Source organism: Aspergillus brunneoviolaceus (assembly GCF_003184695.1).
Source record: "Aspergillus brunneoviolaceus CBS 621.78 unplaced genomic scaffold BO95scaffold_36, whole genome shotgun sequence".
NCBI lineage: Eukaryota > Fungi > Ascomycota > Eurotiomycetes > Eurotiales > Aspergillaceae > Aspergillus > Aspergillus brunneoviolaceus.
The window spans coordinates 172005-197610 of NW_020290766.1; the positions used below are offsets into that span (position 1 = coordinate 172005).

A 25606-nucleotide genomic window follows, 5' to 3' on the forward strand; every position below is an offset into this window, starting at 1 on the left:
GGGGAGGGGGGCCATCCCATATGGTATTAGCATGCCAGATCAGACGCACGACAGTACCTGTAAAGTTATTGGTACCAACCTAGACTTCCACTGCCGAACAGTGGTAATCGCCAGCCACCTCGGAAATCATAGCCTGCCCAAGAATCTCCTACTCGTACTCAGCTCGCCCCAGGGTGGGCTCATCTTCCCGAGCTCTAGCTTTCCATGAGGGGGCCGCCACATGGGCCAGTATCGCAGAGGCTGCATCTTGGCCTCGATGTCCTTCCAATCCGCATCCTGAGCCTCCACTTCTGTCGCGGCAGGCTGAACCAGAAGACCGCCACTGTAGGGGACAAACCCGTGGCGCCTGTAGATCGTCACCCCTATTGCGATAACTGCTTCGAGCCAGGACTCGAGCCCCAATTCGTCTGCCCGTCGACAGACCTCAGCCAAGAGCATGTCTGCCAGACCCAGTTGGCGGTACTCGGGTAAGACGAACCCGACGAATATATCTACCAATTCGCGTATTTAGCTCACGGGCAAGAGGGGAATCCAGATCGACGGCACGAGAGCAACAACTTACAAACATGCGGCTTCTGCATGAGCTTCATGTGCGGTTCGGAGAAAATCTCAATGCATCGCGTGATATACTTTCGTCGAACCCGCTCTGGATACCACAGCGCAGCAGACGGGTTGTGCTCTTCGCTGTCACAGCTCAGGTCCCCTTTTCCTCCTCGCGCGTACGGGTTCTGTCTGTGGACCTTGAAGTAAACCCCAGCAACAAACTTGTTGTCCCGTTCACGGTCCCTGATCTGCAAAAAGACGGAGTCCGGGTCCTCGCGAGCCCATTCTCGGTGCAATTGCACGAGGTTCATGAGCGCCTCTTGCTTCTGTGCCTTAGATTCACCTCCAAAGATGGGGTAGAAGAACCGGTAAATCGGTTGGAATGGGTCCCCGAAACTGGCAACCTGGCAGGCGACGAACTCGGAGAGAGCGTCAGATTCGGGGTCTAGCTCGGAGAGTTGGAACCGCATGGTGTGGTGCTATATGCGACTTTGTTCTTCCGCACGTACGATTTGGGCGCGTCCATGCCGGGCGGCAGCGAGGGCATTGCATCCCAGGATCATATATCCACGCCGTTAGTGGTGGAGCTGGTCCAGGCTGCCCTTCTGTTGCTCATTTCGTTCAGCTCGCTTGTTTTCACCAATCGTATGCAGAGGTCCCTTGCCACCGCTGCGCGAAGGTGCAAGCTAGTCACGAGATGCCCCATCTTGGCGGCCTGTCGCAACTGATCAGGGGAAGTTTTGATTCCTCGTACGAGGCGGAGCCTGGAGCTGAAAGCTCGACGCCAACCTGGGCCTCTGGATGGGGATCACTTAACCAATGAGACACGGTCCGCACGAGGCTGAGAGTGAGTAACGTAAGTAGGTACCTGTCACATGAGATTATTCGCTGGAGCAGAATCTTTCTGCGCAAACATTGGTTTAGGGTGTCGTACAATGAGTTGACCCACGACCAGCAAAATAAAGGAAGCGGAGGGTATCTGTCGCTGGGTATTCAGATGTAATGGTGATGTTGACAGATGTCAGACGATGGAGGGGCGACGGTATCAAAAAGAACGAGGAAAAAGAAAATGGGACGAGCCGGGCTTGAACCGGCCACCTTCAGATTACTAGGGACATCCCGAAGGATGAAACCTGGCGGCCGAAGTTAGTGCTTCAGTCTGACGCGCTCCCAGATGCGCCATCGTCCCGAATTTGATGAAATGAACTCTTTTTCTTTGGTCTCTATTGACCACCCGCGCTAAGTCCGGTTTCACAGCAGACATGCTCAACACCCAGATGCGCCATCGTCCCGTCGACTCAAGTATGTCATTCTTTCTTAGTACTTATGGGATACTTAGGATTAACACCAGATATTATTCTGACACTACCTGTCGATTCCCAGATGTGCCATTGCCCTAAATTGGTGAAATGTGCTCCCTTCTTCCGGTATTATAGACCATTCCCGCTAGCCTTTTCACAGCAGATATTCTCAACAACACCCGTGGCAATTGTCAATTGCAGCTATATTCTGGTGATTTGAATAGTGTTATCCCCCTTCCAAAGCATAATTACAGCTTATCTTGCATCTAGCTCTCATGGCGCTGCCGGCGAATGTTCGTCGGGCTGTTGATCACGACAGGGACTTGTGTTAACATGAACTACTTTGGTGCAGTTGTTTTTCTAGGGTCCCATAGGCAACTAATCCATCCTCTGATATCACCCGGCAGATCACTGTTATTAACTTATGTTTATGTCAAGCTCAAGCAATCACATACAAGCGCAGGGTATACTGGATCAATGAAAGGCATGATGCAAAACGCAGGCGGTGTACGGCGGCAGATATCCCATCGACAAGAAGCCCTACCCGCCTCGCTAGCCGGCGCAGGGGAAGATGCCTCCACTTTCAGACTCCGTGTCGGATGACCCGCTAGAGCTGATATAGACACCAAAAAAAAACCAAAAAAAAAAGATAAACGTTGGGGCAAGCCGGGCTTGAACCGGCCACCTCCAGATCTTCAGTCTGACGCGCTCCCAGATGCGCCATTGCCCCGTTGCACGTGATATTGTCAAGACATTGTGTTAAATGAGCGGACTAAAGCACTTCACAAATTCCACGCACCAACCGATCCGGTCCCACAGTGGCATAGAAGACCTGTGATGTCCGCCGTGGCTGCACAGGGAGGATCTAATCTGCATACGACCACTGTACTCGGATGGCTACGAGAATTTCCCTGCCTCACCTGGATGATGAAGTCACCTCAAATGATGAGTCCAGTAAAACGGAGCATTTACTAACATTAGACAAAGAGTGTTACGAACTACACCCGATATATTCGGACCATCGATTAGCCCTACCAGGCTATATATTGTGCTTGATGAAGACCATGCGGGTCTGCCTGCTAACATCCCAACCGAAGACGCCACCAGGTGCATGCTACTCGCAGACGGAGCTGTAGCATAAGCCCCCACCTGGGTCGACGAGTCCGGTATGCACCGAGACCCCCTCTAGGGGAATACTCTACATGCCTCTCCTAAGGGTACAGTAAGTTATCTGGCACTCGCGACAGCACAAATGGTGACGGGAGGAGAGCTCGAGGCGTGTGTTAATGACGCTAGTAGTCAAGGCAAGTCGAACATGGCAGACCGGTCCCAACCGGTCAGTGATAGTAGCATGCGGTTCTCTGATCCAACGACAACGTGCCTATGTTGTGTGCTACCATGCTGAGAAATCGCATTCTCACCACGGATTCCGCCATTGGCGAGAGAGGCGACCGTTTGCGACAGGCGTTGACAAACGAATATAGGGAAGGCTGCCTTGGTACCCAGATAGTATATATCAGGTACGAGGGTGCGTGTGGGGCGATACAATGCAGATGCAGGGAAGAAGAGGTCGAAAGAAGGACGGAGCTTCCCAGTGCCTCCAAACGAGCTCATTGGAACACACGACCACGCCGCAGAAGGGAGATTATACTATTGCAATAACACATCTGTTCAAGGAATACTGCCGATCTGTCACAGGAGCCCCTGAGAGCTTAAATTGGAAGAATATACAGTCTGCGTTTCTGCACCAAGACCTGAGGCGGTAGTTTTCAAAGAAACACGCTCAATACTGTCGATCCAGACTGTTCCCGGAAACTTACCCAGCCATTTCTTAACCAGGCTGTTCGTAGCCAGGAACTAGATCTGCTGATGGAGCTGCTGGCCCTCTATAGCTACAGATTTGACATGACTAATCAAGAGAAGCCCCCGATGGTCTAGTTGGTTCATGGCGTTCGGCTGTAATGGTATTAATTGTAACCGAAAAGTCACCAGTTCGATTCTGGTTCGGGGGATCTTATCTTTTTTGCTCTTTTGACCTCTTGTAAGGCCGCATACACATGGGATAAGGCAGGCTGCGGGTTTTGTTTGTCACAGTGATTTTTGACTCGTGGACCGTTGCTGATCACTCTTGAGTTTCCAAGTACCCGTGGCTTTATTTCTGAACATGGCAGCAAGCGCCCGTGCGAAGGCCTTGCTCAACTTGCAGTGTTGCACCTTGTACCTTCACAAAAACTATCCGAAGCGCTACCTGACACTATATAAGGCTTCAAGCTTCGGTTACCGCATTCCATGGTGGATCCATGGTCTGTGAATCGCTATTTATGCTTTCGGTTGTCCGCGGCACGCCCTTCCGTGTCTGCAAGTCTTCTTTTCTATATCTCATTAGTTAGTGGATCCGGCCGAACAAGTAGACCAATACCGCTGTGACTACATCAGCAACCCCCGATGGTCTAGTTGGTTCATGGCGTTCGGCTGTAATGGTATAATTGTAACCGAAAAGTCACCAGTTCGATTCTGGTTCGGGGGAAGTTTCTTTTTTTTTTGCTTCTCTTGCAGCATCATCCCCATCCCATGATCTCCGAGCAACTACCGAATGGCTCTTGTTTTTGTCCCCCCCCTCCCTGTTTTTTTTTGCCCGAATCTTCCTGTGAACTTGGCAATGGATAGACCTACCTTCTCGCCCCACGACTCGGTCGACATACAACAACTATCTATCGAAGCAAAGCGTCCCATCCGAGGAGTGAGACTACATGTTTTGCACACGCAAACAGGAATATCAACCAAGACCTAACTATCAGCTTCAGTACCTGCAATTCGAACACTGGGTCGATTGACCATGGTGTCATAGATGCAATGAGAGTGCAAGGGATCATCATGTTCATTTATGCGCCAACCCCTTTCCCTTTGCGCGGTAAGGCCCAGAAATGCTAGGATGGCGAGCTGAGTTCGGGGTCAGATGCATTCAACGTCCCTAGCCAGCTAAAGGGAGAGGGGGGGCTGAATACAAGCTGAGGCCAGCGTGAGTATTGGGTAAAGGAGCATTAGCGCGGTAGAAGCTGACGGGGTGGGAGATGCAAGTATGAGCATTCTCTGCATGATCATCCAGCATCCACTGAGGAATATTCGACAATCCCTTCGGGTCATGACAACATGCGCATGTATTGTACACGTACACTTCACTTTCACTCTACAAACTTGCGCGCAAATTCCGAGAACCACGACTCTCGTCCCCCTTAAATCCATTGATGGAGGGAAGACACAGGATGGTTGGTTCTTCGGTCTAGGTCTTGGTTTCGCTTGCAGTGGTTGGAAGAACCAGGCGAGGGATGCATTAAACCCAGTGCCTTTTTTGGAAGCAGCCAAGGATGTTGCCTCATACCCTCCTCGATGCATCCTGTAACAGCATGAAAGAACCGCGCGGTTCGACGATATGGGCCACAACTCTGGAACGTGCCATCTCGCTGACGGCTCACAAAGGCATCCAATGCCAGTAGGCCTCCTGCCAACTTGTAGGCTGGATTCCCTGTCCTCGGAACAACTTCTGAATGGATCCTCTCATATCGTCAGGCAGCGTAGGTGGGCAGGGTCAGAAGCACCCGTTGACCAGCTTTCTCAGTCGCCACTAGACTCTGCTGCTGCGATGGCTTTCTCCTGTGCTTGAACCCGACTCTTTCACAAAATAGATTCGTGGTGTCGCTGCCCCACTAGGTCAGACTCTAAGAATGCATTGTCGTATGCTAACAAACTACTCTCAATCTTCTTGGGGTTGCTCTAAAAGAGAGAGAAACAAAAAGAATTCCCCCGAACCAGAATCGAACTGGTGACTTTTCGGTTACAATTATACCATTACAGCCGAACGCCATGAACCAACTAGACCATCGGGGGTTTGTTGATCTAGCGGCTGAAAATTATATTTGATGACCCTGCCTGAGCGCCTGGCTCACAAAAGGTAAGCGACAACCACATCTCCAAAATAAGAGCATAGATCCCCCGAACCAGAATCGAACTGGTGACTTTTCGGTTACAATTTCTATTACAGCCGAACGCCATGAACCAACTAGACCATCGGGGGCTCTTGTTGATCGGCCGAAAATGTAAGGTTCTATTCCCTAGCCCCAAGTCTTCAGGCCTGAAACTCGGCTGCAACCACGAAGATGGATCCCGCTTGGTGGGAAATGTCGGACACGCGCCCGAACCTTCAACCGCAGCCACGAAGACCGCGGCACTGCGCTCGACACGAAACACAATGCTCTGCGGACCATCAGCTACTTGGAAGCATTGTTGCTAGGTATTGTCACCGACCGCCTCGCCGACCCAGAGGGCAAGTCAATAAAAAGAATCCAAGCACTGGACAGTATATTCAGCCAGGAAAAAGAGATCCCCCGAACCAGAATCGAACTGGTGACTTTTCGGTTACAATTATACCATTACAGCCGAACGCCATGAACCAACTAGACCATCGGGGGTTCTGGTTGTGACTATGCTTCTAGAAACGCAATCTAGCCAAGTCCGTGAGCTCTTGTCATTCGAACTGTTCACGACAAGGAACGATAGGTCGTCGAAAAGCAGGGAAACCGCATCCTGTGGTGAAGTATCAGCACTAGCTTGCGGAGAAAAAGCCACACGCTGGAATTCACGCCTGTTTCGTCGAATGATACACCTCGCGGTCAGCCCTCGCTCGGGGAGCGAGATGGCCAGGGTAACCTAAAACAGGGCAAACCGAACTCCATCACGTAGGGCAATTGCGTGGCAATGGCTCCTGATAATCTGCACAGTCTCGCAGCCTACCGAGCTCTGGGCTCTTGTACGGTGTCCCAAAGATGGAGGGCGAGTGCCTGAGAGCGAGAAGACTATTGCAGCATCTGACGCTCGCAGCACAAGGCGAGCTAAACTTAGAACCATGATTCATTAGATAAAGCCTGGATTCTTTGCGGAGGGGCTATTTGGAAGACTCACCCATAGTTGCCAACACCCGAGTAGTTAAATTTGGTCAAGTTATCAGCTGCAGGCCATTATTCGTATGGAATAAGCACGACTCATATTTGCCAAGAGGGCCGAATGCTCATGGGCGCTTTGGGGGCCGTGCGTGAAGATCGTCCCCGTAAATACTCATGTATCGGGTGAACTTGGGAGAGAATCTGCTTTTTCTCTTCTGTGCGAGGCAGAAAGTGAGTTCGATGCGGGATCTGAGTCTGTTCCGAGTGGCTGTATCATGGTAGGAAGGGGGTTTGATGCGGTTAAAAATAGACGAGGGAAGGAAGGGGTGGATGGTTGTTTGACTTAAATGCGCCTTAAAATCTCTTGTGCTATCCGGAGTCGTGTTTTTGGCAGTGGTAGTCGCTTGAAGTATCGCTCGGATGGTTGCAGCGTGGTGGTTAATTGATAGCACGACGCAGGGAAGAAGGTACCTTACTGCATAATGCATGGATAGATGAACTTTTAACTTAGACAGGGTACGATGACATCATCCAGGGAAATACCCCGTACTATGTACTATTATGTAGGCCATTTTCACTAGCTCCCGGCTTAGTTGCTGCTTGGATAATGGATAGGTCTAACTGACTAAGTACTAGGTAGTCGCTTGTGGCATGATAATTGAGTCGATGTGTAGAGCACTAGCCGACAACCACGCCACTAATGCCGAAGATTAGGTACGTATTTGGAACGAACCGTCTAGGCACTGAATTTCCGTGAGTTTGCCAGGAAACACACAGTCGCCCAGAGTAACCGTCTAGTTAGGCAGTGCAGCTCACTGGCGAACATCAATGTATTTGTCTCCGAAAGTTTAAAGCAAGCAAGATTGCGATAGTCGGAGCCAAAAGCATAACGGTAGGGAGCCTACCGGATTGGCATAGAGAAGTCGTGATCGACCGCGTCCCGCGTTCAAATTTGGGATTGACCTGGGGATTTCCGGCTTGAGTTGTTTGCAAATCACGACCCTTTCCCTCTTCAAGATTGATCAATCGGTATTGCCGCTCCCGAAGTCGAGATTCACACATAAGTTATCTATCCATTTACAATTTACACGGCCAAGAAAAGGAGGTTGTGGCCTGAGGCCACCTTGGTACTCTAAATAAGATGCACCCACCAATTACATTGGAAGCGGGCAGTTACATGATTTCATGCAGCACGTACCTGTACCTGCAGGGTCGCCTCCCGACCGACTGCACAACACTGCAGCCACCCCCACTAGATCTGGGTCGAAAAAAACCCAGCCCCTGGGAAAGATGGCGCATTGCTGTTTCACAATGTTCTACGAAAGTACCGTAGTTTACTAGTGACTGTACTTGCTTACTCACCGATGACAGAGTGTTGCCAGCTCTTTAGATGCTTCACACACGGCAACTGTGATAGCCAAACCAGGATCGTGGTACTAGATGGAACAAAATTGGGACAGCGACTGTCTTGCCACTGCCTGAGCGGTGGAGTAGTACCAAGTAACTTGCCAGGCACTACTACGTAGGCAACGGCTGGACTCGTGAGGGATGCTCGCTAAGTTGTCCGCTCGACTGTCTGTTGTGTACGTGTCGTCCTGTCTTGGCTGGTGCTGGTAATCTATTGCTCAAGAATTGGATTCAATGTTTTCCTGGCGAGCACACTCCTGGTAGTCTCTGGTACTTCCCTCTTCTGCCATCAGCAGAGAGGTATTCATATTTCTTCATTTGTTGCGGAGTCGAGTGGGCACGGCTTGAGCACTGTCATGTCCGAGTAAATATCCTGCTGCCGTCCTCGCTGTCTGAGATTGATGCTCAGAGTGCAGACACTACGGCTTACTAACCTATTCAGAACAGTCCACCTGGCAGACCGATCAATATGGGGGTGGTATTAATGTGCTCTGCACAAATGGGTCCCGCGCATCAGCCAATGGTTATTTGACGGTGCGAACCGACAAGTGGGATCGCTCCATCGAGAGATGGATCATGCGCTCGTTGCTGAATGCTGATAACGGTGGTTCGTCCTCAGGAGGCTGCCGCCCTTTCCGCTTCTCCGATCTCCTGCTGCTCCTGTTGTTCCGAATCCTCAGTCACCGAGTCTCAGATGTAAGAGGCCCAGGACATTACTGAGTCATTGGAGGGTATTAATATCTCAAGACAGAGAAACCAAGACCTTGAATCAGAAACCGGGCTCCGGGCAACATCTTGTAACGGCAGAATAATCGAGCCTGGAGATACAAGAAGCAAGTACGGAGTACGATGATCGCGTACTCGAGTACTCCGTACGTTTTGGCAAATGTATCGAAAAAGGGGGTTTGAGGAGATACGAGGGGAGGATCTGACTGGACCACTGTTTGGTTTGCAGCAGGAACCGGCTGAATGTAGCTTAGCGTGATGAGTTCCTGACTCTAGCGTCAGCCCCGTCAGCCCGAGCTAGCCCGGAACCGCCTAGTGTCCTCGCCTTGTTCCACGGGTGTCGAGGCATCCCATTCCATGTACGGAATTCATCCATGCCACCCTGACCGTGGACACCTCCTTTTCTCCTCCCCTCTTGTCTGTTCAACGGACTCCAACCCAAACTCTTCTCTGGGGTCCTCGTCATCATCGTTTTGCTTATTTCTTCATGCATCCTGGTACGCTACACTGAATCTCCGATGACGAGCAAACAAAAATCCCCGAAATAGAGCAGGCGAAAGCACTCGCACAAGTACAGTACGGAGTAAATCGGGATGTTTCATACAGTCTGACGGGCTTCGAGTTTTGTGTTCTCTCATCCTTACTTGTTTGGGCCGCTGCTACTACCGCTATGTCTGACCCCAGAGAACTAAATCTCCGGCTAACAATTTAGTTCACGGGCGGACTTCCATCTCCATAGGCAGAACCTCATCAAGATAGAAATTTATTCGCTTTGCTCCGCTTTGAAGTAAAGATGACCAGCCTGTCCCTGCATTTGTTTCTGGAGGACATGTTCGAAAGGCCGGATTAGCCACCCAAGGCAGGTTGTTGATGAGACAGACTGCTGGATGTGTGAACCAAATTCTCCGCCTTCCTCCACAGCTTTGTGATCTGGTTCAGCACGGCTGCACGAGTTGGAGTCATGCACCACACTGCATTGCTCCGCACGGCTCTCAGGACAGCACACTAGTGGTCTAGTGCCATTCAAGATCCTCACTGCTCCAGTGGAGACGATCGGCCCTCGACTGCCGTCCCAAGTCTTTCTCATACACTTTTTACCCCCCCAAGAAGCAGTGGCGTGTTCGCGGTGCTCTGCCTCTGACTTTCTTGTGCCATTGATGGCCCTGCGTTAAGCCACTTTGGGGGTATAACTGAGTTTTGGCCTATTGGCGTTTCTGATAACTTTCGTTGCCCACATCTCCCACGCTGTTCCCCCCCTCCTTCTCCTAAAATAGTCGCGCTCCATCTGTTCTTTTTTTCTCTTCCCATAACCTTGCTTCAAATCCTTGTCCTTTTAGACTGCGACCATTGTCGCTAGCATTCTCTTGTTACAAGACCATATCTGATCCATTCTGTCCTTCCTTCCATTGCACCTTTAGTCTATCTCTTGCACATACTTGGTCGGTGTGCCCAAGCACCACAATCTTTGTATATACATACTACCGTCATTCTCTTCGGTCTATCAATTCCCCACTCTCATTATCGGAGTTCCTCCCCCTTTCCCTCAGTGTCTCCAACGGTCCTTGCGCACGCACCCACGCGCTCTTCATTCCCTAACAAAACTCGAGATTCGTGCAGTGTTCTTCGACCGAGTGTCTCATGCAACACCGATCTTCAAAATGAGCGTTGTCGCCAGTAGACCTACGAGCACGCCTGTCTCCTACAGCGCTATTCCTCACCAGAGCCAGGTCATTTCAGATTACAAGGATTCGATGTATGCCGTGACGGTGCAGCCGGTCTCATCTCGCACATCATCGGTCTCTTCATTCAAAAGCAACTACAGTGTTTCAACTGCTCCCACAGAATACTCTACCTCCCCTGTCTTCTCGGCATCACTTCCTCGCTTCTGCGACTCGGCTGCGTCTCTGGATAAGATCTTGGAGTCGGTCTTCAAGCGTTTACCCCAGGAGGTGTACGATGTGATTTTAGATCAATTATACTACTTACACACAGGCCCCAACCAAAATGGATGCCTAACATGCTTCCAACGCGACTTACATGCGCTTTCTCTAACCTGTCGCCCGTGGGAGAAGGCAGTCAGAGCAAGACTGTGAGTGATGGCACTAGTCTAAGAACGACATTGGAGCTAACAGATCCTCCCATCTTAGGTACAACCGCATACACATCATTGGGAACGATTCACCGAACCAATTGAAGAAATATCGATTGAAGCGCGGAAGTCGCCTCAAGCTATTACGGCGAACCCTCCGGGAGAGGAAATTGCTGGCCAATCTTGTTCTAGAGCTTCGAGTACCCCAACTAGACCTGCTATTCACAACAATCCGACACAGCACCCAATGGCAGGAATATCGGGATTTGGTCGCATCCGTGGTCATGGTCTGCCCGAACCTGGAACGGCTGCTGGGCTTGACCATTCCTTACCATCACGAATTTGACCGCCTGACACATGCGTTATCGACGCGGCGAAAGCTGAAGGAGCACACATGGATCTTGGGAGAGGCTGCGGCGATAACTGAGAGATCGCCTCGAAGTACATACTGCCCCTGGAGCTTGGGCCCATCACAAATGTTCGAGTTCCTCGACTATCATGCGCAGTGGACATCCTTGGAAACCCTGATGCTTTACGGGCTCGATGAGAAAAACTCCCTAGAGCCAAGTATCTTCCTTCGCATGTGCAGTGAGCTACCTTCGTTGCGAAACCTCTGCATCTCCAATTTCGACGCAGACGCCTTCAACGACAGCACCTTGCAATGCCTACCACCGCTGGATTCGCTCCGCCTGGAAAATCTCCCGGGAGTCACCGACACGGGCCTCTGCCAGTACGCATCGCAGCCCGAGTCTAGCTCCCTTAAATCTCTCGCTCTTATTGAACAAAACATCGACTCGCTCCTGGTGATCTCGAAAATGCTAGCATCTCTCGGGCAGCTTGAACGCTTCACTTTCGTTCAAAGCAATAAATGCCCGACGCTGAATACCGACGGTATCGTTTTCCAGCCGCTTCTAGCCTCGTCAAGTCTCGTATATCTTCACTGGGATGTTTCCGGCCCCGACTCCGGTGCTGCCTTGGGCAGACTCGACTACGTCCCGTTCATCAAACCACCCCGGCATACGGATTCACCAAACTCACATCTTGCTCAAAGCATTCTTGCTAGCGGGTTTCCTCGTCTCGAGGCTCTGCGTGCGCCATCAGACATAGAACCTCCCGGGGTCCTGCAGGCTGTGTGCCAGCCTATGCCACGTGGACAGGCGCTGCTCAAACCCGATCGCTATAGTCTTCCCCGCAGCTCCCATGGTTCAGTCACAACCCGTCCAATGGCATTGCCCGCAGGAAACAACTTGACTTCTGCTCGCATCCGAGCCCAAACATTCATTGACATGGCTGCCAAGGATACGGAACATGGGATGAGATTCCTCGTCACCGACCATTCGGACTCCTATGTACCGGACAACGCACTCGAAGACGAGTCTTCCGACGATGAATCTGATCTTGGAATGGACGAATTTGACATCGGCGGCGTGGGACGCGAGCGGCACAACCACGATGTCGAGACGGATGAGCATGAGGGACCGGCTGTTGTGTACGATTTCCATATGCCGGCATATATGGGCAGAATTGGTTCCAGGACCAGTGCACAGGACGTTTCGATCCCGCGGTTTGTTCTTCGACCGGATATACCTGGGCAGGATGGAGATGGGGGCCTGGTTTCGTGGAAGAACGTACACGCTTCTAATCAATCCCTGACATACGCTGCTGGAGTTGGGGCGGACTGCTTTGGGGTCAAGGGACACACCAAGCCGCTGGCTGAGGAGCCACCATCCCCGACCTCGACTACTACTTCACGATTTGGATGGGGGAGCATCGGAAGCCGTTCCGCGCTGGGTACGAGTCCGAATACGCCTATAACCCCGTCCACGCCAATGTCGATAGCAGCACTTCCCTGGGATCGCGATGCTTGCACTGGGTCGTGGAACTACAGTCACCGAAGTGGACGAGAATGGTGGTTCCATATGGAACGAGACCGCCCGGGAAATGTCGAGATTGTCGATGCCAAGCGGCTATTTTGAAACCCCCCCCCAAGCATTGTTGGTTACAATACAGCATGCGATAGGAGCATGCACCTACGCAGAAACGGCGTTTACGGACTCTAACGGGCGGACGATCCTTTTTTCTCTCATTACCTTCTGTCTCATCAAACAGGATGAGCCTGGTGATCTCCCAGTGAATCTGGCACATCACGAGGAAACCTCGAGTTCTCTTGATACCACTTATAATTTTCGATTCCCCTGCTCAACACTTACGATCTGGCGCATCTCCGGTCGAGTTCATACATCCTTGACCGCACAATCTCTTTGTATTATACACGTTCCTCCTTTTCTTTCCCCCTGTTTACTGATCAACCCGGGCGGTATTGTTCATCAACCGATAATCCCCTGTACATGGTAGAGAGCTTCTGTTCAGATCCACTGACTGAATCATGTATATTCTCTTGGCGAAGAAGAATTAGTATAAATAATAATCCAAACCATCAATCCAATTTATAAAAGACCGGCAGCCTTCTTGACAGTATCCTGCAATTCCTGACTGCCAGTATCACAATGTTCCTCTCTACTCCCGTTCCCAGGGTGAAACACATTCTGCATGTACTGCACCTCTGCACGTGACGGGGCGCCTCCACCGTTGCTGCGAGTGGTAAACGATGCTCTGGCTAGTAAAGGTTCATGGTGGCGAAGCACAGCCTATGGGGTCGGCTTTGACTCCAGCTCCGTAGGATAGCAGGCGTTGCTGCTGTACCAGCATCTTACTACTTTTCTCAATTGTAGTATTATGCTCGTCAGTACATCCCCGTATAGCATGATCGTTTCTCCCTTCATGTTACTACTACGTGGAACAGACCACCAAACTAACCATCGCCCGGCAGATCTAGGGAAAGGGTATAAGACTTATCAGGTACCCCCGTACAACTTAGGAACATTGCATTGTGACGGGGCCCCGGAGCACCGACTCAGGACCTCTTGATTGAGAATGGGATTCATATGAGCCGAGCCAGTCAAGGTGAAAGACCGGATGCGAATACAATTCTTCTGGTAGCAACATCGCGACCTTCGGGCAAGGACAGACTGTCGCTTGGTTGATTTCACCAGCAGACAGATATCCCGGCCCTTGATGGTTCTCAGTGACAGGCTATGCTAGGGGCTCGGGAAAAGATCTGACCAGGTGCTTCAGCGCTGGAGACTGTTGTGCAATAGATCAGGTCTTTGGGAGATAGGGAGAATGCAGTGGGCTGCATGCATGGCCCTTTTTGGGTGCTCTGGGGGCATTGTTTAATAAGGACGTTTTGAACGCGACGGTCATTGACTTGGCACATCCTTCTTTCTTTAGCCTGACTTTGGTGACAGGTGTGATTTCTATCTCTTAGTGAATCACTTATGGAAATTAGATACCGATATCTGGCTCACTAAATGGTTGAATATGAGTATATCAGCGAGAGAAGGCTGACGAACAATGAAGTAAGGCCCGGACCCGTCCGGACATTGGTGCGAAGCTGTCCAAGCTCAGTATAGTAAATTGACACCAGATCATTGAAGACGAAGAAATCAAAGAGAGGTGAAGGTGAAGGGATGCGAAAGCAAAGCTCTCAAGCTCACATCTGTTGACTCTGTGGGTATCGATGCTCTCACGGTCAGCGTGGTCGCTTAAGTCACTTTTCACTTGGCTATCGGTGGCCATCAATCTGAACCCACCCTCACTAAGTACCTTGCTCGAATTCTCTTAATTGCTACGTCGTCATTCTCTATACCTTGAGATTAACTGGGCTCCCAAGTATGCATAACATCCAGGTTGGACAGCATTATAAGCGAACGGGACGGACCATATCTCCCTGCTCAACTCCCTCAGTGGCAGATATCTTAGCCCTCAGACCCAACCAGGAAATCTTCACAGTTCTAGGCAGGGACCTCTGGGGCAACACGGTACTCCTGCACGACTTGTCGTATGTCTCCAAGGCCGGCTTCAACGTGGGACGCGCCGAGGTCGAGGCGATGCGACTCGTGTCTCAACATACCGCCGTCCCGGTGCCCCACGTGATCCATACCGCATGCAGTGCCGGCTACCGCAATATCGAGATGACGATCGTACCGGGAACCTCGCTCGACGGAAGATGGGATACGTTGAACGAACGGGGCAAGGAGGCCGTCTGCCGACAAACGTGGCAGCTCATCACAGAGATCCAGGCGATTCCGCGGCCACCGGAGCTTGAAGACATTGTCCGGTGCGGCGTCGACGGCTCCGTTCCCCGCGATACCTTCTTCGAAGATCTGCAGGACCCTCCCCGCGCCCTGCGGAGTGATGCCGAGCTGCGGGCCCGCATCTGTGAGCGCTACCAGCACTTCGGCGGCTATCAGTATGCAGCTGAGGATCTATCGAGGATGCTGCCCCGGTCCGGGCGCACCGTCTTCACCCACGCGGACATCGCGCCCCGCAACATCATGGTCGATGCGAACAACCGGATCACGGGGCTTCTGGACTGGGAGCACGCGGGCTGGTATCCGGAATATTGGGAGTACGCGCAGATCCTCCGGTCGGCGGCTTGGGGGGACTGGTCCGAATGGATGGACCGCACGGCACCGCGGCGATGGAATCTCCGGGGGATAGAGGCTGCCAGGCTGGTACTGGCCTTGGTCCCCTCCGATGAGGAGCCGGAGCCAGAGTGGTAGTCACCCACCGGTGGACATCATGGGGATGGGTAGCGGACGGCTGACGGACTGACTTCACTACAAACAGCCTACTCTACCCTCTCCCAGTGGACCTCGAGTCTTCCACCAGCGCCAGTCTTCACATTTTACACAGTACATCCAGCAGCACAGTGACCTACCAACCTGAATACCTTCCGACCGCCCACAATTGTGGCCGAGCGAATCCCGTCGGAATAGGGACGACTAGCTGGACACTCAAAGGCGCCAGCGAAAGGCCCATGAACCGGCTTTGATGTTGCCAGGAGGCTACAGGAGAGTTTCACTGCCACGAATTACGGAAAGGGGTTGGGCGATTGACATATTTGTTTGTAGACACCGCGATAGAAATATTCTCGCACGCATAAAGCTCTCGACCCGGAAGAACGAGAAATGATATAGAAGAACGATTTTCGAAAGCAAAACCCGCCAGAGCGAATGGATAGACCGATCAGAGCCCCGGGAGGGGATGAGAGTTCTTAGCCCCAATAGCGTTGGAACCAGACATCCTCATCCTCGGGGTCGGGCTGACTTGCGTCAGATGGGTTGCTGGCCTTGACTGCTTCCACCATAACCTCAGCTTTGCAAACCAGGTAGGGGTCAGTATCCCTCGACAATTCAACAGCACTGATGTGACGATCGTACGGCACAAATTGGTTGGGAAGATCGTATCGATATACCCCAGGTCGTAGAACGAGGATCACCCGGCCGTGAGGCTTGGGAACCAAGGGCGGAGTATTCTTCCGCTCCCTTTGATGGACCAGACCCGAGAACATAATTCCTGTAGCTGGGTCAAACTGCTTCAACTCGGGCAGTTGATGAACCTTTACTTGTCCTCCCAATGCCAACTCATGCGCTGTGAGATACTGCGCACCGGCTTGGAGAACCCCGATCAGCCTACGACGCCTCGTATCCTCTTCCGCACCGGCCAACTCTTCGAGAAATAGCTGAAACAGGCTGTCCTCTAGAAGATGATCCGCCAGATTCTCTGCTATGTTCGCCTGTCGCTTCCGATTTTCATCCCCGAAAACATAAGGAGGGTTGTCACGAGGATCCCTGGGCGACAAGTCTTTTTTCAGGTTGGCCAGGCCGAGGGTGACCATCCTCCACCAAACTGCGTTCACAGGACTTGCTAAAAGGACCAAGGATGACAAGCACCTTTGTCAGAACCCATCCATCATCAGTCGAAGAGAGAGAACGGGCGGAAACAACTTACCTTCGTGGTATCTTTGATACAGATAGTGGAGTCGCTCAGCGAACGACGGATCTCCAGTCTCATCGTTTTCATCCAGTTTCCCATCCAGAAACCAGAATGGCCTTTCGAGAAACCAGGTGAAGATCAATTTATTGACCATGGCTTCACACAGGTATAGATGAAATTGATCACGGGATTCGGGAGAGAGTAAGGCTTGAATGGTATCCCAAGGTTCTTGAATACAGAATGTATCTAGACCTTGAATGATCTTCTGTTTCTGGTTCTCGGAAAGGGAGGGCATGTCTTCGCAGATGTATTCCTCAGTCCATGCTTTGACCCTAGTATTGAGATCATCATAATTGCGTATGACGGTATCTGGGTTAGGCGAGTATCCAGTCCGAGTGATTGACATGCGGTTACAATGGCTCTGATAGGCCTCGTACTCCTCAGCTGTCAGGTGTACAGAAGGCTTTCTGGATGGCTGATGACTGCCGTCGACTGCCCCGCGTTCCTATATGCAGATCAGACACATGGGTGGTATCTTGGTGGATGGAGAAGGAACTGACTCTCTTTGCTTTTCCTTCTCTCTTCTGGCTTCGTGTGTTCACCATGATGCTTCAACTCTATGAAAATGGAAAGTTGAGTATGAGGATAGAGATAGAAAAGAAAAGATAGAAGAGGGGAGTTCCACCGTGGGTATTCACCGTGGTTATATCCTGTGGGCGTCAATTTCTTACCGTCGGGGGGACTTGGTCTTTCTCTTCGTCTTGTTTCACAAAGCCTGCAAACGCACAGCAAACAACCACCACCACCACCACCACCACCACAACAACAACAACAACATAAACCCCCTCATCCCTCCTCCCTCTGCCCCTCCCCCAAAATCTGCTAGCATTCTCTTTATCTCAGAGCCGGACCAAGACTGCGATTGATCCGCCACCCCGCTCAACCAACTCACTGCGAAATTACCCTGTATCTTTCGATCTCTTCATTGTTCTATCGTGCTGTGGCTTGCCCAGAGAACCATGGAAGAGTCAAGACTGGCTGTGGGAATCGATTTTGGATCCAGCAAGACAGGTATCATACCCGCCAGATTCTTCTTCCTTCCCGCCCGTCCAAATGTGTTCGTCACTCACATCTCCACTTACTACACAGTGATTTCATATCAAGAGTCTAGCTCCGCTCACTTGAGTCCCTATCGTTTCTGCCTTCACGAAAGTCCTATCATCCCGTCGACAATTGCTTATCTGTCGGATGAGCTATGCTGTATTGGCACAGCCGCCCAGAGGCGTTCGAACTGTATCTACTGGCTAAAGCATCTGCTGCATGAATCATGTAAAATAGATGACTCAGGTGATACACCGATCCAGGACCTTGTCCGGGGGGTACGGAACGGACTGCCTCAGAAGCAGCGAGACAATCCCTACATCCTGGTAGCCGACTTCCTCCGGGTGCTGTTACATCACCTCCGGGCCGAGCTGGAATGTATCGTTAATCTCAAAAACCTAACCCCGAGTGTACACTTTTACCGTTCCGGCTACTTGGTCAGAGCACACCCGCATGATGATGAAAAAAGCCATTCAGTTGGCAGGCTTTGAACATCGAAACGCAACAGTCTGCCTCACCACCGAGGCCGAGGCGGTTGCCATGTATGCAGCCACTGAAAGCGGATTCAACATGAGACTGTTCAGCGAGGTAACTAGACCATGCTGCCTAGCTCTCACTTTCGCCGCCAGTTTAAATGACCGAGGCTTTCTATAATAGTTAGATGATGGTGTGATTGTTTGCGACTGCGGTGCAAGCACGATTGTAAGAGGCTCTTTCCAGTGTGAATAAAATAGATTGTGTTCGCTCTACTAAGGCGACAAGCAAGGACTTGACTGCCTTTTTAATCGACCAACCACCCCCTTCCCTTGAGTACCAAAGGTTGACCGCGTACACCAGTAAGCAAGACCCTGGAAAAATGTGATCCTGGCTAAAATCTTACAAGGTCAAGCCTGCGGAGTTGTTCAGCTCCAGTCCCTAATCTATGACAAATTACAGGAGCGTCAGATGATAACCCGCTTCAGGAGGAGAGCTACAAGCATTGATTGTCCGTTCTCTGAATGGGCCCAGAAGACTTTCCCAGCTGGCCCGGCATCGGTCATTGATCCGACTCGCGGAGATCTGCCCCGGGGAGTGATCGAAGAGTGTTACATTAGCCTTGCCAGAAGAATTGTTGGCTACATTCGACAGCAGGTGGATTGCGCCGCTATATACGTGGGTCGAGATATGATTGAAGTGCCCAATCCTCTGAAAGCGTTCAAGGCTAGATCGAATGGCTAGATATGCTTGACAGGAGCTGCTTTTGGTTGGCGGGCTGACCCAGTCCCCTGAACTCTCGGGCATTATTCGGAATATGGTTGAAACCGAGTTCGGTATCACGGTCTACCTGCCAACAGATGTGTAAGACTTCCGTCTACCTCCCATTGCAACATACCCTCTTCTCCCAATTCTTCAAAGCTTACCGAGAGTTTATAGAGATGCTCGGGTGCAAGCGGTCTCCCTTGGTGGCACAATGTGCGGTATCCGCGGGGTAGCTAGATTCAATTTCAAAGTTTGGAAAAACTACTATCTAGCCTGGGAGAGCCAGGAGGAACTTGCGACGATTTTCAACCGGGTAAGACGCGCTCTTAGCCTTTTCAATTGCTGCTGACGTGGTGGACCTGGGGCAGAATTGCTCGTTCAATGACGGCTGTTGCGTGGAGGCTCCTATAAAGGTGTCACGCACCCCTACTGGAGACGCTCGCATTGTTATTATGGCAAGTGATACGCCGCTAAGCCTGACCGAAATTCATGGTAAGTTTACTCATGACCAGAACACATCCTGCATTCTTAGGCTGATTCATTACAATAGCAGGAGAGGGGAATCATGTCGGCAGAATTGACTGCAAATCCTCCCGACTACCGACCAACTTGACACCCATACCACTGGTGGTCGAATGCCAAACCACCGTGAGATTTGAGAATGACCACCTCCCACCAGAACGGGTCCTCAGTGTAGCCGTATATCATGGAGAAGGTCTTGGCAAGCGACTAGTGGGCCACACGAGAGTACTCATGAAGGGTACGCTTTGAGAGCGGCTGCGCCGAGGTTTCCTGCTCAGCTACTGCGTGCAACAGGTGTAGAGCAAGGACGGGAATGAGAGTAGACATCTTGTTTTGCTGAGATAGACAAAAACAAGTGCACTCTCCTTTAGACGCACCCATAGAATCTACCTTGTTAGAAAAACCTGCCATACACAGATCGAGGGGAGGAGAATTCCAAGACCAGTGGAAGCCATATGAATGTTTAGGGGGTATATGTCCTGTCCCATTTGCAGGATACTAATATCAGTTGATGGTCAATATCCTGTGTTATGAATACAAAAGACAAGCATAGACTAAGCGTCTGGCCCTCTTCCTCTACCTCGAAGAGACACCCTTCCGCGTGCCCGCCCAAGAGCTCAAATACGAACCCAGAGAAATCCACAAGGAAGATATCCGCAACAAGAGTGAAGATATTGTTAGTTCGGGGAATCGCTTAGGACACGCACCTTTGTGCTCTCCCCCTCCCCCCCCCCCACGCTTCGCGGTGGGCCTGGGCAGAAACCTGCTGAGTCATCTCAGTATTTCTACCGCCCTTGTGCTTGGCTTGGCCAAAAGCTCCGGCAAGTCGTCCATCAAGTACACTTTGGAGACATTTGCTTATCGCATTCATCCTTACTTACACCTCTTAAAGTCTCATTCAGGGCGTAATTGACATCTTTCATAAGAGATTCGACACAAGCATCAGAAATGCCTCTCATCAACGAATCGCACGACTCCCTGCCATGTGAGTTGCCTCCCCGGAGCTCCAGAGAATTCTCCTTCTGACACGCGTGAATCTTCCTCATAGATATCGAGGCAGAGCCCTCAACTTCAGCCAGAGAAGCGGCGGAGAAGCTCATTGCCGCAGAGCTCCCGGGCGACTTCCAGACCACCATCCACCCGTCTATCCCCGCTTCCCCCGACCCCCAGTTCTCCCCCCTCATGCAGCAGGAGGTGGATCGCAAGGCGTGCGGATCGCCTTTGACTGGTGGAATTGACCTATCACGCTACGAGGCCCCCGAACCGCCCGCCAGAGCATCGGACGGATCCCCCGACCTCGAGGAGTGGCGCCGGACACTGCAGAAGGCCTACACGGCCAGTTCCCACCTGTCCATGCGGCACGACAACCTGGCGCTACTGGAGGAGAACGGGAAGAACGCGTGGCTGATTGGCAACTCGCAGCTGGAAGAGATCCTCCGCGGCCTGGAGAAGGAACTGGCCGAGACCAAGGAGGCTGCGGAGTCGGTCAACAAGGAGAGGAAGAGGGCCCAGGAAGCCAATCAAGCCGAGCTGGAGGGATTGGAGGAGACATGGAAACGCGGGGTGGGCGCGATCCTCGATGTGGAGTTGGCTGCAGAGGGTCTGCGCATGCAGATTCTGGAGCAGAGACGCCAGCTGGCGCAGCAGCACGCGCGGTAACAGCCCTCGTCCTCAAGGGATTTAGATCACTTTGGAAAAAGAGCAGACGGCCGGGCGGGGGGTTATCGCAGCGCAGTGATTCGGCCGGATGGACCGGGAAAAGTACTTTTTTTTCTTCTTCTTCTAGGGTGCTGCTTGATGTCTCGAATGACTGTGGGCCTCCAGAAGGGTTCTCCGCTCCCGTGTGCATTGGAGCATACTCAGCCTTGAATGAGAAAAGAGGGAGGACAGAGCCAGTTTCAACAAACAGGGCGGATCCTGTACCATAATAGCAGGGCTCTAAGTCCGAGGGTCATTGGGGGGAAATCATTTATTGGCGCCGAGCAACTGACGGTGGCAATGCATTGCAGGTGGAGGTGGGGAAGAGCTCTCTGGGTTCTGGCGATCCCCGCACTACAGTTCTTACTGTACCTCACCTCCACCACCTCGAGCACTTCCGGCGTCTGGAACTTCGATCCATGATATCAGCCTGTCAGCTCAAAGCAACCCACAACACGAGCTCCGCTTAAAACCCCCCACTATTGTCAGGGATTGATCTGCACTACTTTCTGCCGTGGCTATTTTCCCGTCCACTGCTCCCCCACAAAATCCTTCGTGCCAATCCTTCCGGCACATCGTCGGCTACTGCACTTATACCTCCCTCAGCTGTCTAGCTGCTTGTTCAACTTCATTGCAATCGCAATGGAATCTTGCTGGTCGGAGTATTGTCTAGGTTGACATTTCCAGTCATAAGCTTGTGCTCTCCTGCCTTCCGTTTGCGTTTGTTCTCATTGAAGAAGACAAAGACGGTTTTTAATGGATTATCTTAGATAATATAAGTTTGACCGGTGCCTGCGCGTTCCGGTTTCATGATGTTCCATACTATCACTCCCATACTATATGCCCCTGCCTAATCGTATCCCTGGGCCACTTACTGCATGATGAATGCATCGCCCCCTCTCTATATGCGGGGAAGCTCTTTGTTTCCAGCTACATACCCCAGCTTTCTCTTCTCAACCAAGTCATCCAAGAGTCATCCAAGCTGATAACCCTCGTCTACTATAGCAGTACCCTGACTCGGGCGACATACTGATTGGCCGCGAGCGGTCAATGCCTGTCTTGACCATGGAGGGTCAAGGAGTCGTATGCGGGGTCATGGACGATTTGTGCGGAGACAGACTTCGTTTGTTGTGACACTCTTGCCCTATCGTGTCTAGTCATGACGACTGACAGATTTCAGTGGAGGCGGGGTGTGGGCTATATAAACTCGATGAGCATCGAAGGCCGCCAGGGATTGAGTCTCATCTCTGTTCCATAACCGGGGAGCACTTTATACTTTCCAGAAAGCACTGCATCGCATCACAGCCATGACCATTCCCGATGAATATGATATTATCGTCTGTGGCGGTGGAAGCACTGGGTGTGTGGTGGCCGGCCGCCTCGCCAACCTGGACCACAATCTTCAGGTCCTGCTGATTGAAGCCGGCGAGGACAATCTGAACAACCCATGGTAAGTTCTCCCCCTATTTGTGGTCAGAGCACTACCAACCGTGTCTTAGGGTTTACCGCCCGGGAATTTATCCCCGCAACATGAAGCTGGACTCTAAGACAGCCTCGTTCTACTATTCCCGGCCTTCGGAATGGCTCGATGGACGTCGCGCCGTCGTGCCATGTGCTCATGTTCTTGGGGGTGGTAGCTCCATCAACTTCATGGTATGCATACCTCATTGTTGACAGTTAACATCCGTCATGGCTGATGGCTATTCTAGATGTACACCCGTGCATCTGCTTCCGACTACGACGACTGGGAATCTGCCGGCTGGAAGACCGACGAACTCCTGCCCTTGATGAGAAAGCACGAGACCTACCAACGTGCGTGCAATAACCGCGACATCCATGGCTTCGAAGGGCCTATCAAGGTCTCGTTCGGAAATTACACCTACCCGATCATGCAGGACTTCCTCCGAGCGGCCGAGTCGCAGGATATCCCTATTACTGATGACTTGCAGGACTTGAAGACTGGGTCAGTAGCTAGCACTGTATATCGGAGTCTGATACTAACTTTGCTTGCTCAGCCACGGAGCCGAACATTGGTTGAAATGGATTAACCGTGATACCGGTACGAGTCTTTTCCGCCTTTGATCCATTATGCCGATGTTAATGACAATCTCCACCAGGACGGCGCAGCGACTCCGCCCACGCTTATGTCCACAGCACCCGATCCCAGTACTCGAACCTACACCTCAAGTGCAACACCAAGATTGACAAGGTTATCATTGAGAACGGCCGCGCAGTTGGAGTCGCAACGGTTCCAACCAAGCCGTTGGCAGGCCACAACCCACCGCGGAGGGTCTTCAAGGCCCGCAAGCAGATAATCGTCTGCGGTGGCACCCTCAGCTCCCCGCTCATTCTCCAGCGGTCGGGCGTCGGGGACCCCGAGAAGCTTCGCCGGGCTGGCGTCGAGCCCCTGGTGAACCTACCGGGTGTTGGCCGCAACTTCCAAGACCACTACCTGACCTTCTCGGTCTACCGAGCCAAGCCGGACGTCGAGTCCTTCGATGATTTCGTGCGCGGAGACCCCGAAGTCCAGAAGAAAGTCTTCGACGAATGGAACATCAAGGGCACCGGCCCGCTGGCGACGAACGGCATCGAAGCCGGCGTGAAGATCCGGCCCACCCCGAAGGAACTGGAGGAGATGAAGACCTGGCCGACCAACGACTTCTACAAGGGCTGGGAGAGCTACTTCAAGAACAAGCCCGATAAGCCTGTGATGCATTACTCCGTCATCGCTGGGTGAGTTCTCCCCCCGGCCTCAATCTCTCTTTGCCTCCCTATCTAACGATCGATCCCCTTCAGCTGGTTCGGCGACCACATGCTCATGCCCCCTGGCAAGTTCTTCACCATGTTCCACTTCCTGGTAAGTCAACTGCCCTACCTACCTACCACCACCCCGTACATGCAGCCACCACCCAACCCATCATGCTCACTCGTCTGGGATTGATCAGGAATACCCCTTCTCCCGGGGCTTCACGCACATCCAATCTGCAGACCCCTACGAAAGCCCCGACTTCGACGCCGGCTTCATGAACGACAAACGCGACATGGCCCCCATGGTCTGGGGCTACATCAAGTCCCGGGAGACCGCGCGCCGCATGCACGCCTACGCCGGCGAGGTCACGGGCATGCACCCGCACTTCTCGTACGACTCGCCGGCGCGCGCCTTCGACCTCGACCTCGCCACCACCAAGGCCTACGCGGGGCCTAACCACCTCACCGCGGGCATTCAGCACGGTAAGCAGCTCCCTTCCACCACAAAACTCAAAGGAAAATACTAAAACACTCCGAACAAAAAAAAACAGGCTCCTGGTCCGCCCCCCTGGAACCCGGTACCTCGCCGACGACCACCTTCCTCAACTCCAACAAGCAGGACACCCGGGACGAGCTCAAGTATACGGCCAAGGATATCGAGCATATTGAGAAATGGGGTGCGTTTTTGTTCCTCGCTTTGTGTCCCTTTCCACCCCCATCCCCCCCCCTTTTTTTTTTCCCCAAAACCTCTTTCCTTCCACAAGACCCAAAGAGACACCACACTAATCTGCATCAAAAGTCCAACGCCACGTCGAAACAACCTGGCACTCCCTCGGAACCTGCAGCATGGCCCCGAGGGCCGGCAACGCCCTCGCCCCGCAGGGTGGAGTCGTCGACGAGCGCCTGAACGTCCACGGCGTGCGGGGACTCAAGGTCGCGGATCTCTCCATCTGTCCGGATAATGTGGGGTGTAATACTTATAGTGTACGTTTTTCTCGCCCTCCCCCCACCCCTCCTCTGCCCGAGGTTTCACGGTGGCTGTTTTGATTCTTGAGTTGGGGGCTTCATTCAGCTGACATATTTCCCGGCAACTGCAGACGGCATTGCTGATCGGGGAGAAATGTGCGGTGTTGACGGCGGAGGATTTGGGTTATCGCGGAGCGGCGTTGGAGATGAGGGTGCCTGAGTATCATGCGCCAGGGGAGACGAAGGGGTTGTCGAGGCTGTAGGTGTGTGGGTTTGTTGGGTTTGGATGGCTGGGGATGATTTGGGGGGGTTATGATTTATGAGGGTAGTCTTGTTTGTAGGGTCTTGGGTATATGTTCACTTCGTATTTATGATTGAATTCTTTGCTGGGTTGGTCATCTTGATATTCTGTGCGAGGGTGGGTTGCTCGCCCTATTCAGCTGTGGTAAGTCCCATGTGTATGTACAGATTCTGAAGTGAAGTATGTA

At 52.1% G+C, this 25606-nt stretch overlaps 8 protein-coding genes and 7 non-coding genes across 15 annotated transcripts; 8 read left to right on the forward strand and 7 right to left on the reverse strand.

Moving 5' to 3' along the window:
* Nucleotides 1-44: 44 nt before the first annotated feature.
* Nucleotides 45-1238, reverse strand: BO95DRAFT_141398 (GNAT family N-acetyltransferase). Its single transcript, XM_025580584.1, has 2 exons — nt 563-1238; nt 45-491 (listed from the first exon to the last, which is right to left on the reverse strand). Exons 1-2 carry the CDS (start codon nt 1011-1013, stop codon nt 127-129), a joined length of 816 nt encoding a protein of 271 aa, XP_025441964.1. The 5' UTR covers nt 1014-1238; the 3' UTR covers nt 45-126.
* A 375-nt stretch (nt 1239-1613) lies between these two features.
* BO95DRAFT_t164 lies at nt 1614-1732 on the reverse strand. The gene has a single exon. It is a non-coding gene; the product is annotated as a tRNA-Phe (tRNA).
* Nucleotides 1733-2501: 769 nt separating this feature from the next.
* On the reverse strand, nt 2502-2574 carry BO95DRAFT_t163. The gene has a single exon. It is a non-coding gene; the product is annotated as a tRNA-Phe (tRNA).
* Nucleotides 2575-3767: 1193 nt separating this feature from the next.
* On the forward strand, nt 3768-3856 carry BO95DRAFT_t158. Its single transcript has one exon. It is a non-coding gene; the product is annotated as a tRNA-Tyr (tRNA).
* Nucleotides 3857-4283: 427 nt separating this feature from the next.
* On the forward strand, nt 4284-4371 carry BO95DRAFT_t159. The gene has a single exon. It is a non-coding gene; the product is annotated as a tRNA-Tyr (tRNA).
* A 1270-nt stretch (nt 4372-5641) lies between these two features.
* BO95DRAFT_t162 lies at nt 5642-5729 on the reverse strand. Its single transcript has one exon. It is a non-coding gene; the product is annotated as a tRNA-Tyr (tRNA).
* Nucleotides 5730-5830: 101 nt separating this feature from the next.
* On the reverse strand, nt 5831-5916 carry BO95DRAFT_t161. Its single transcript has one exon. It is a non-coding gene; the product is annotated as a tRNA-Tyr (tRNA).
* A 306-nt stretch (nt 5917-6222) lies between these two features.
* BO95DRAFT_t160 lies at nt 6223-6310 on the reverse strand. Its single transcript has one exon. It is a non-coding gene; the product is annotated as a tRNA-Tyr (tRNA).
* Nucleotides 6311-10572: 4262 nt separating this feature from the next.
* Nucleotides 10573-12979, forward strand: BO95DRAFT_363643 (uncharacterized protein; the record flags this gene model as incomplete). Its single annotated transcript, XM_025582625.1, has 2 exons — nt 10573-11003; nt 11062-12979. 2 exons carry the CDS (start codon nt 10573-10575, stop codon nt 12977-12979), a joined length of 2349 nt encoding a protein of 782 aa, XP_025441965.1.
* A 1758-nt stretch (nt 12980-14737) lies between these two features.
* BO95DRAFT_496958 (kinase-like protein) lies at nt 14738-15875 on the forward strand (the record flags this gene model as incomplete). Its single annotated transcript, XM_025590869.1, has 1 exon — nt 14738-15875. The coding sequence occupies one exon, from the start codon at nt 14738-14740 to the stop codon at nt 15626-15628; it is 891 nt and encodes a 296-aa protein (XP_025441966.1). The 3' UTR covers nt 15629-15875.
* Nucleotides 15876-16122: 247 nt separating this feature from the next.
* BO95DRAFT_453422 (uncharacterized protein) lies at nt 16123-17694 on the reverse strand (the record flags this gene model as incomplete). The annotated part of the gene is made up of 4 exons (XM_025588210.1): nt 16123-16775; nt 16860-17336; nt 17530-17554; nt 17632-17694. The coding sequence occupies 4 exons, from the start codon at nt 17692-17694 to the stop codon at nt 16123-16125; spliced, it is 1218 nt and encodes a 405-aa protein (XP_025441967.1).
* Nucleotides 17695-17715: 21 nt separating this feature from the next.
* BO95DRAFT_496964 (uncharacterized protein) lies at nt 17716-18590 on the forward strand. Its single transcript, XM_025590870.1, has one exon. It carries the CDS (start codon nt 17864-17866, stop codon nt 18434-18436), a length of 573 nt encoding a protein of 190 aa, XP_025441968.1. The 5' UTR covers nt 17716-17863; the 3' UTR covers nt 18437-18590.
* A 646-nt stretch (nt 18591-19236) lies between these two features.
* On the forward strand, nt 19237-20053 carry BO95DRAFT_514686 (uncharacterized protein; the record flags this gene model as incomplete). The annotated part of the gene is made up of 4 exons (XM_025591694.1): nt 19237-19283; nt 19359-19497; nt 19553-19676; nt 19735-20053. The coding sequence occupies 4 exons, from the start codon at nt 19237-19239 to the stop codon at nt 19953-19955; spliced, it is 531 nt and encodes a 176-aa protein (XP_025441969.1). The 3' UTR covers nt 19956-20053.
* A 601-nt stretch (nt 20054-20654) lies between these two features.
* On the forward strand, nt 20655-21365 carry BO95DRAFT_363665 (pre-mRNA-splicing factor SPF27 family protein; the record flags this gene model as incomplete). The annotated part of the gene is made up of 2 exons (XM_025582626.1): nt 20655-20691; nt 20755-21365. 2 exons carry the CDS (start codon nt 20655-20657, stop codon nt 21363-21365), a joined length of 648 nt encoding a protein of 215 aa, XP_025441970.1.
* Nucleotides 21366-22711: 1346 nt separating this feature from the next.
* Nucleotides 22712-25469, forward strand: BO95DRAFT_389906 (GMC family oxidoreductase; the record flags this gene model as incomplete). The annotated part of the gene is made up of 10 exons (XM_025583583.1): nt 22712-22854; nt 22904-23057; nt 23114-23367; nt 23420-23463; nt 23522-24137; nt 24201-24261; nt 24350-24635; nt 24704-24829; nt 24952-25136; nt 25250-25469. The coding sequence occupies 10 exons, from the start codon at nt 22712-22714 to the stop codon at nt 25379-25381; spliced, it is 2001 nt and encodes a 666-aa protein (XP_025441971.1). The 3' UTR covers nt 25382-25469.
* Nucleotides 25470-25606: the final 137 nt, after the last annotated feature.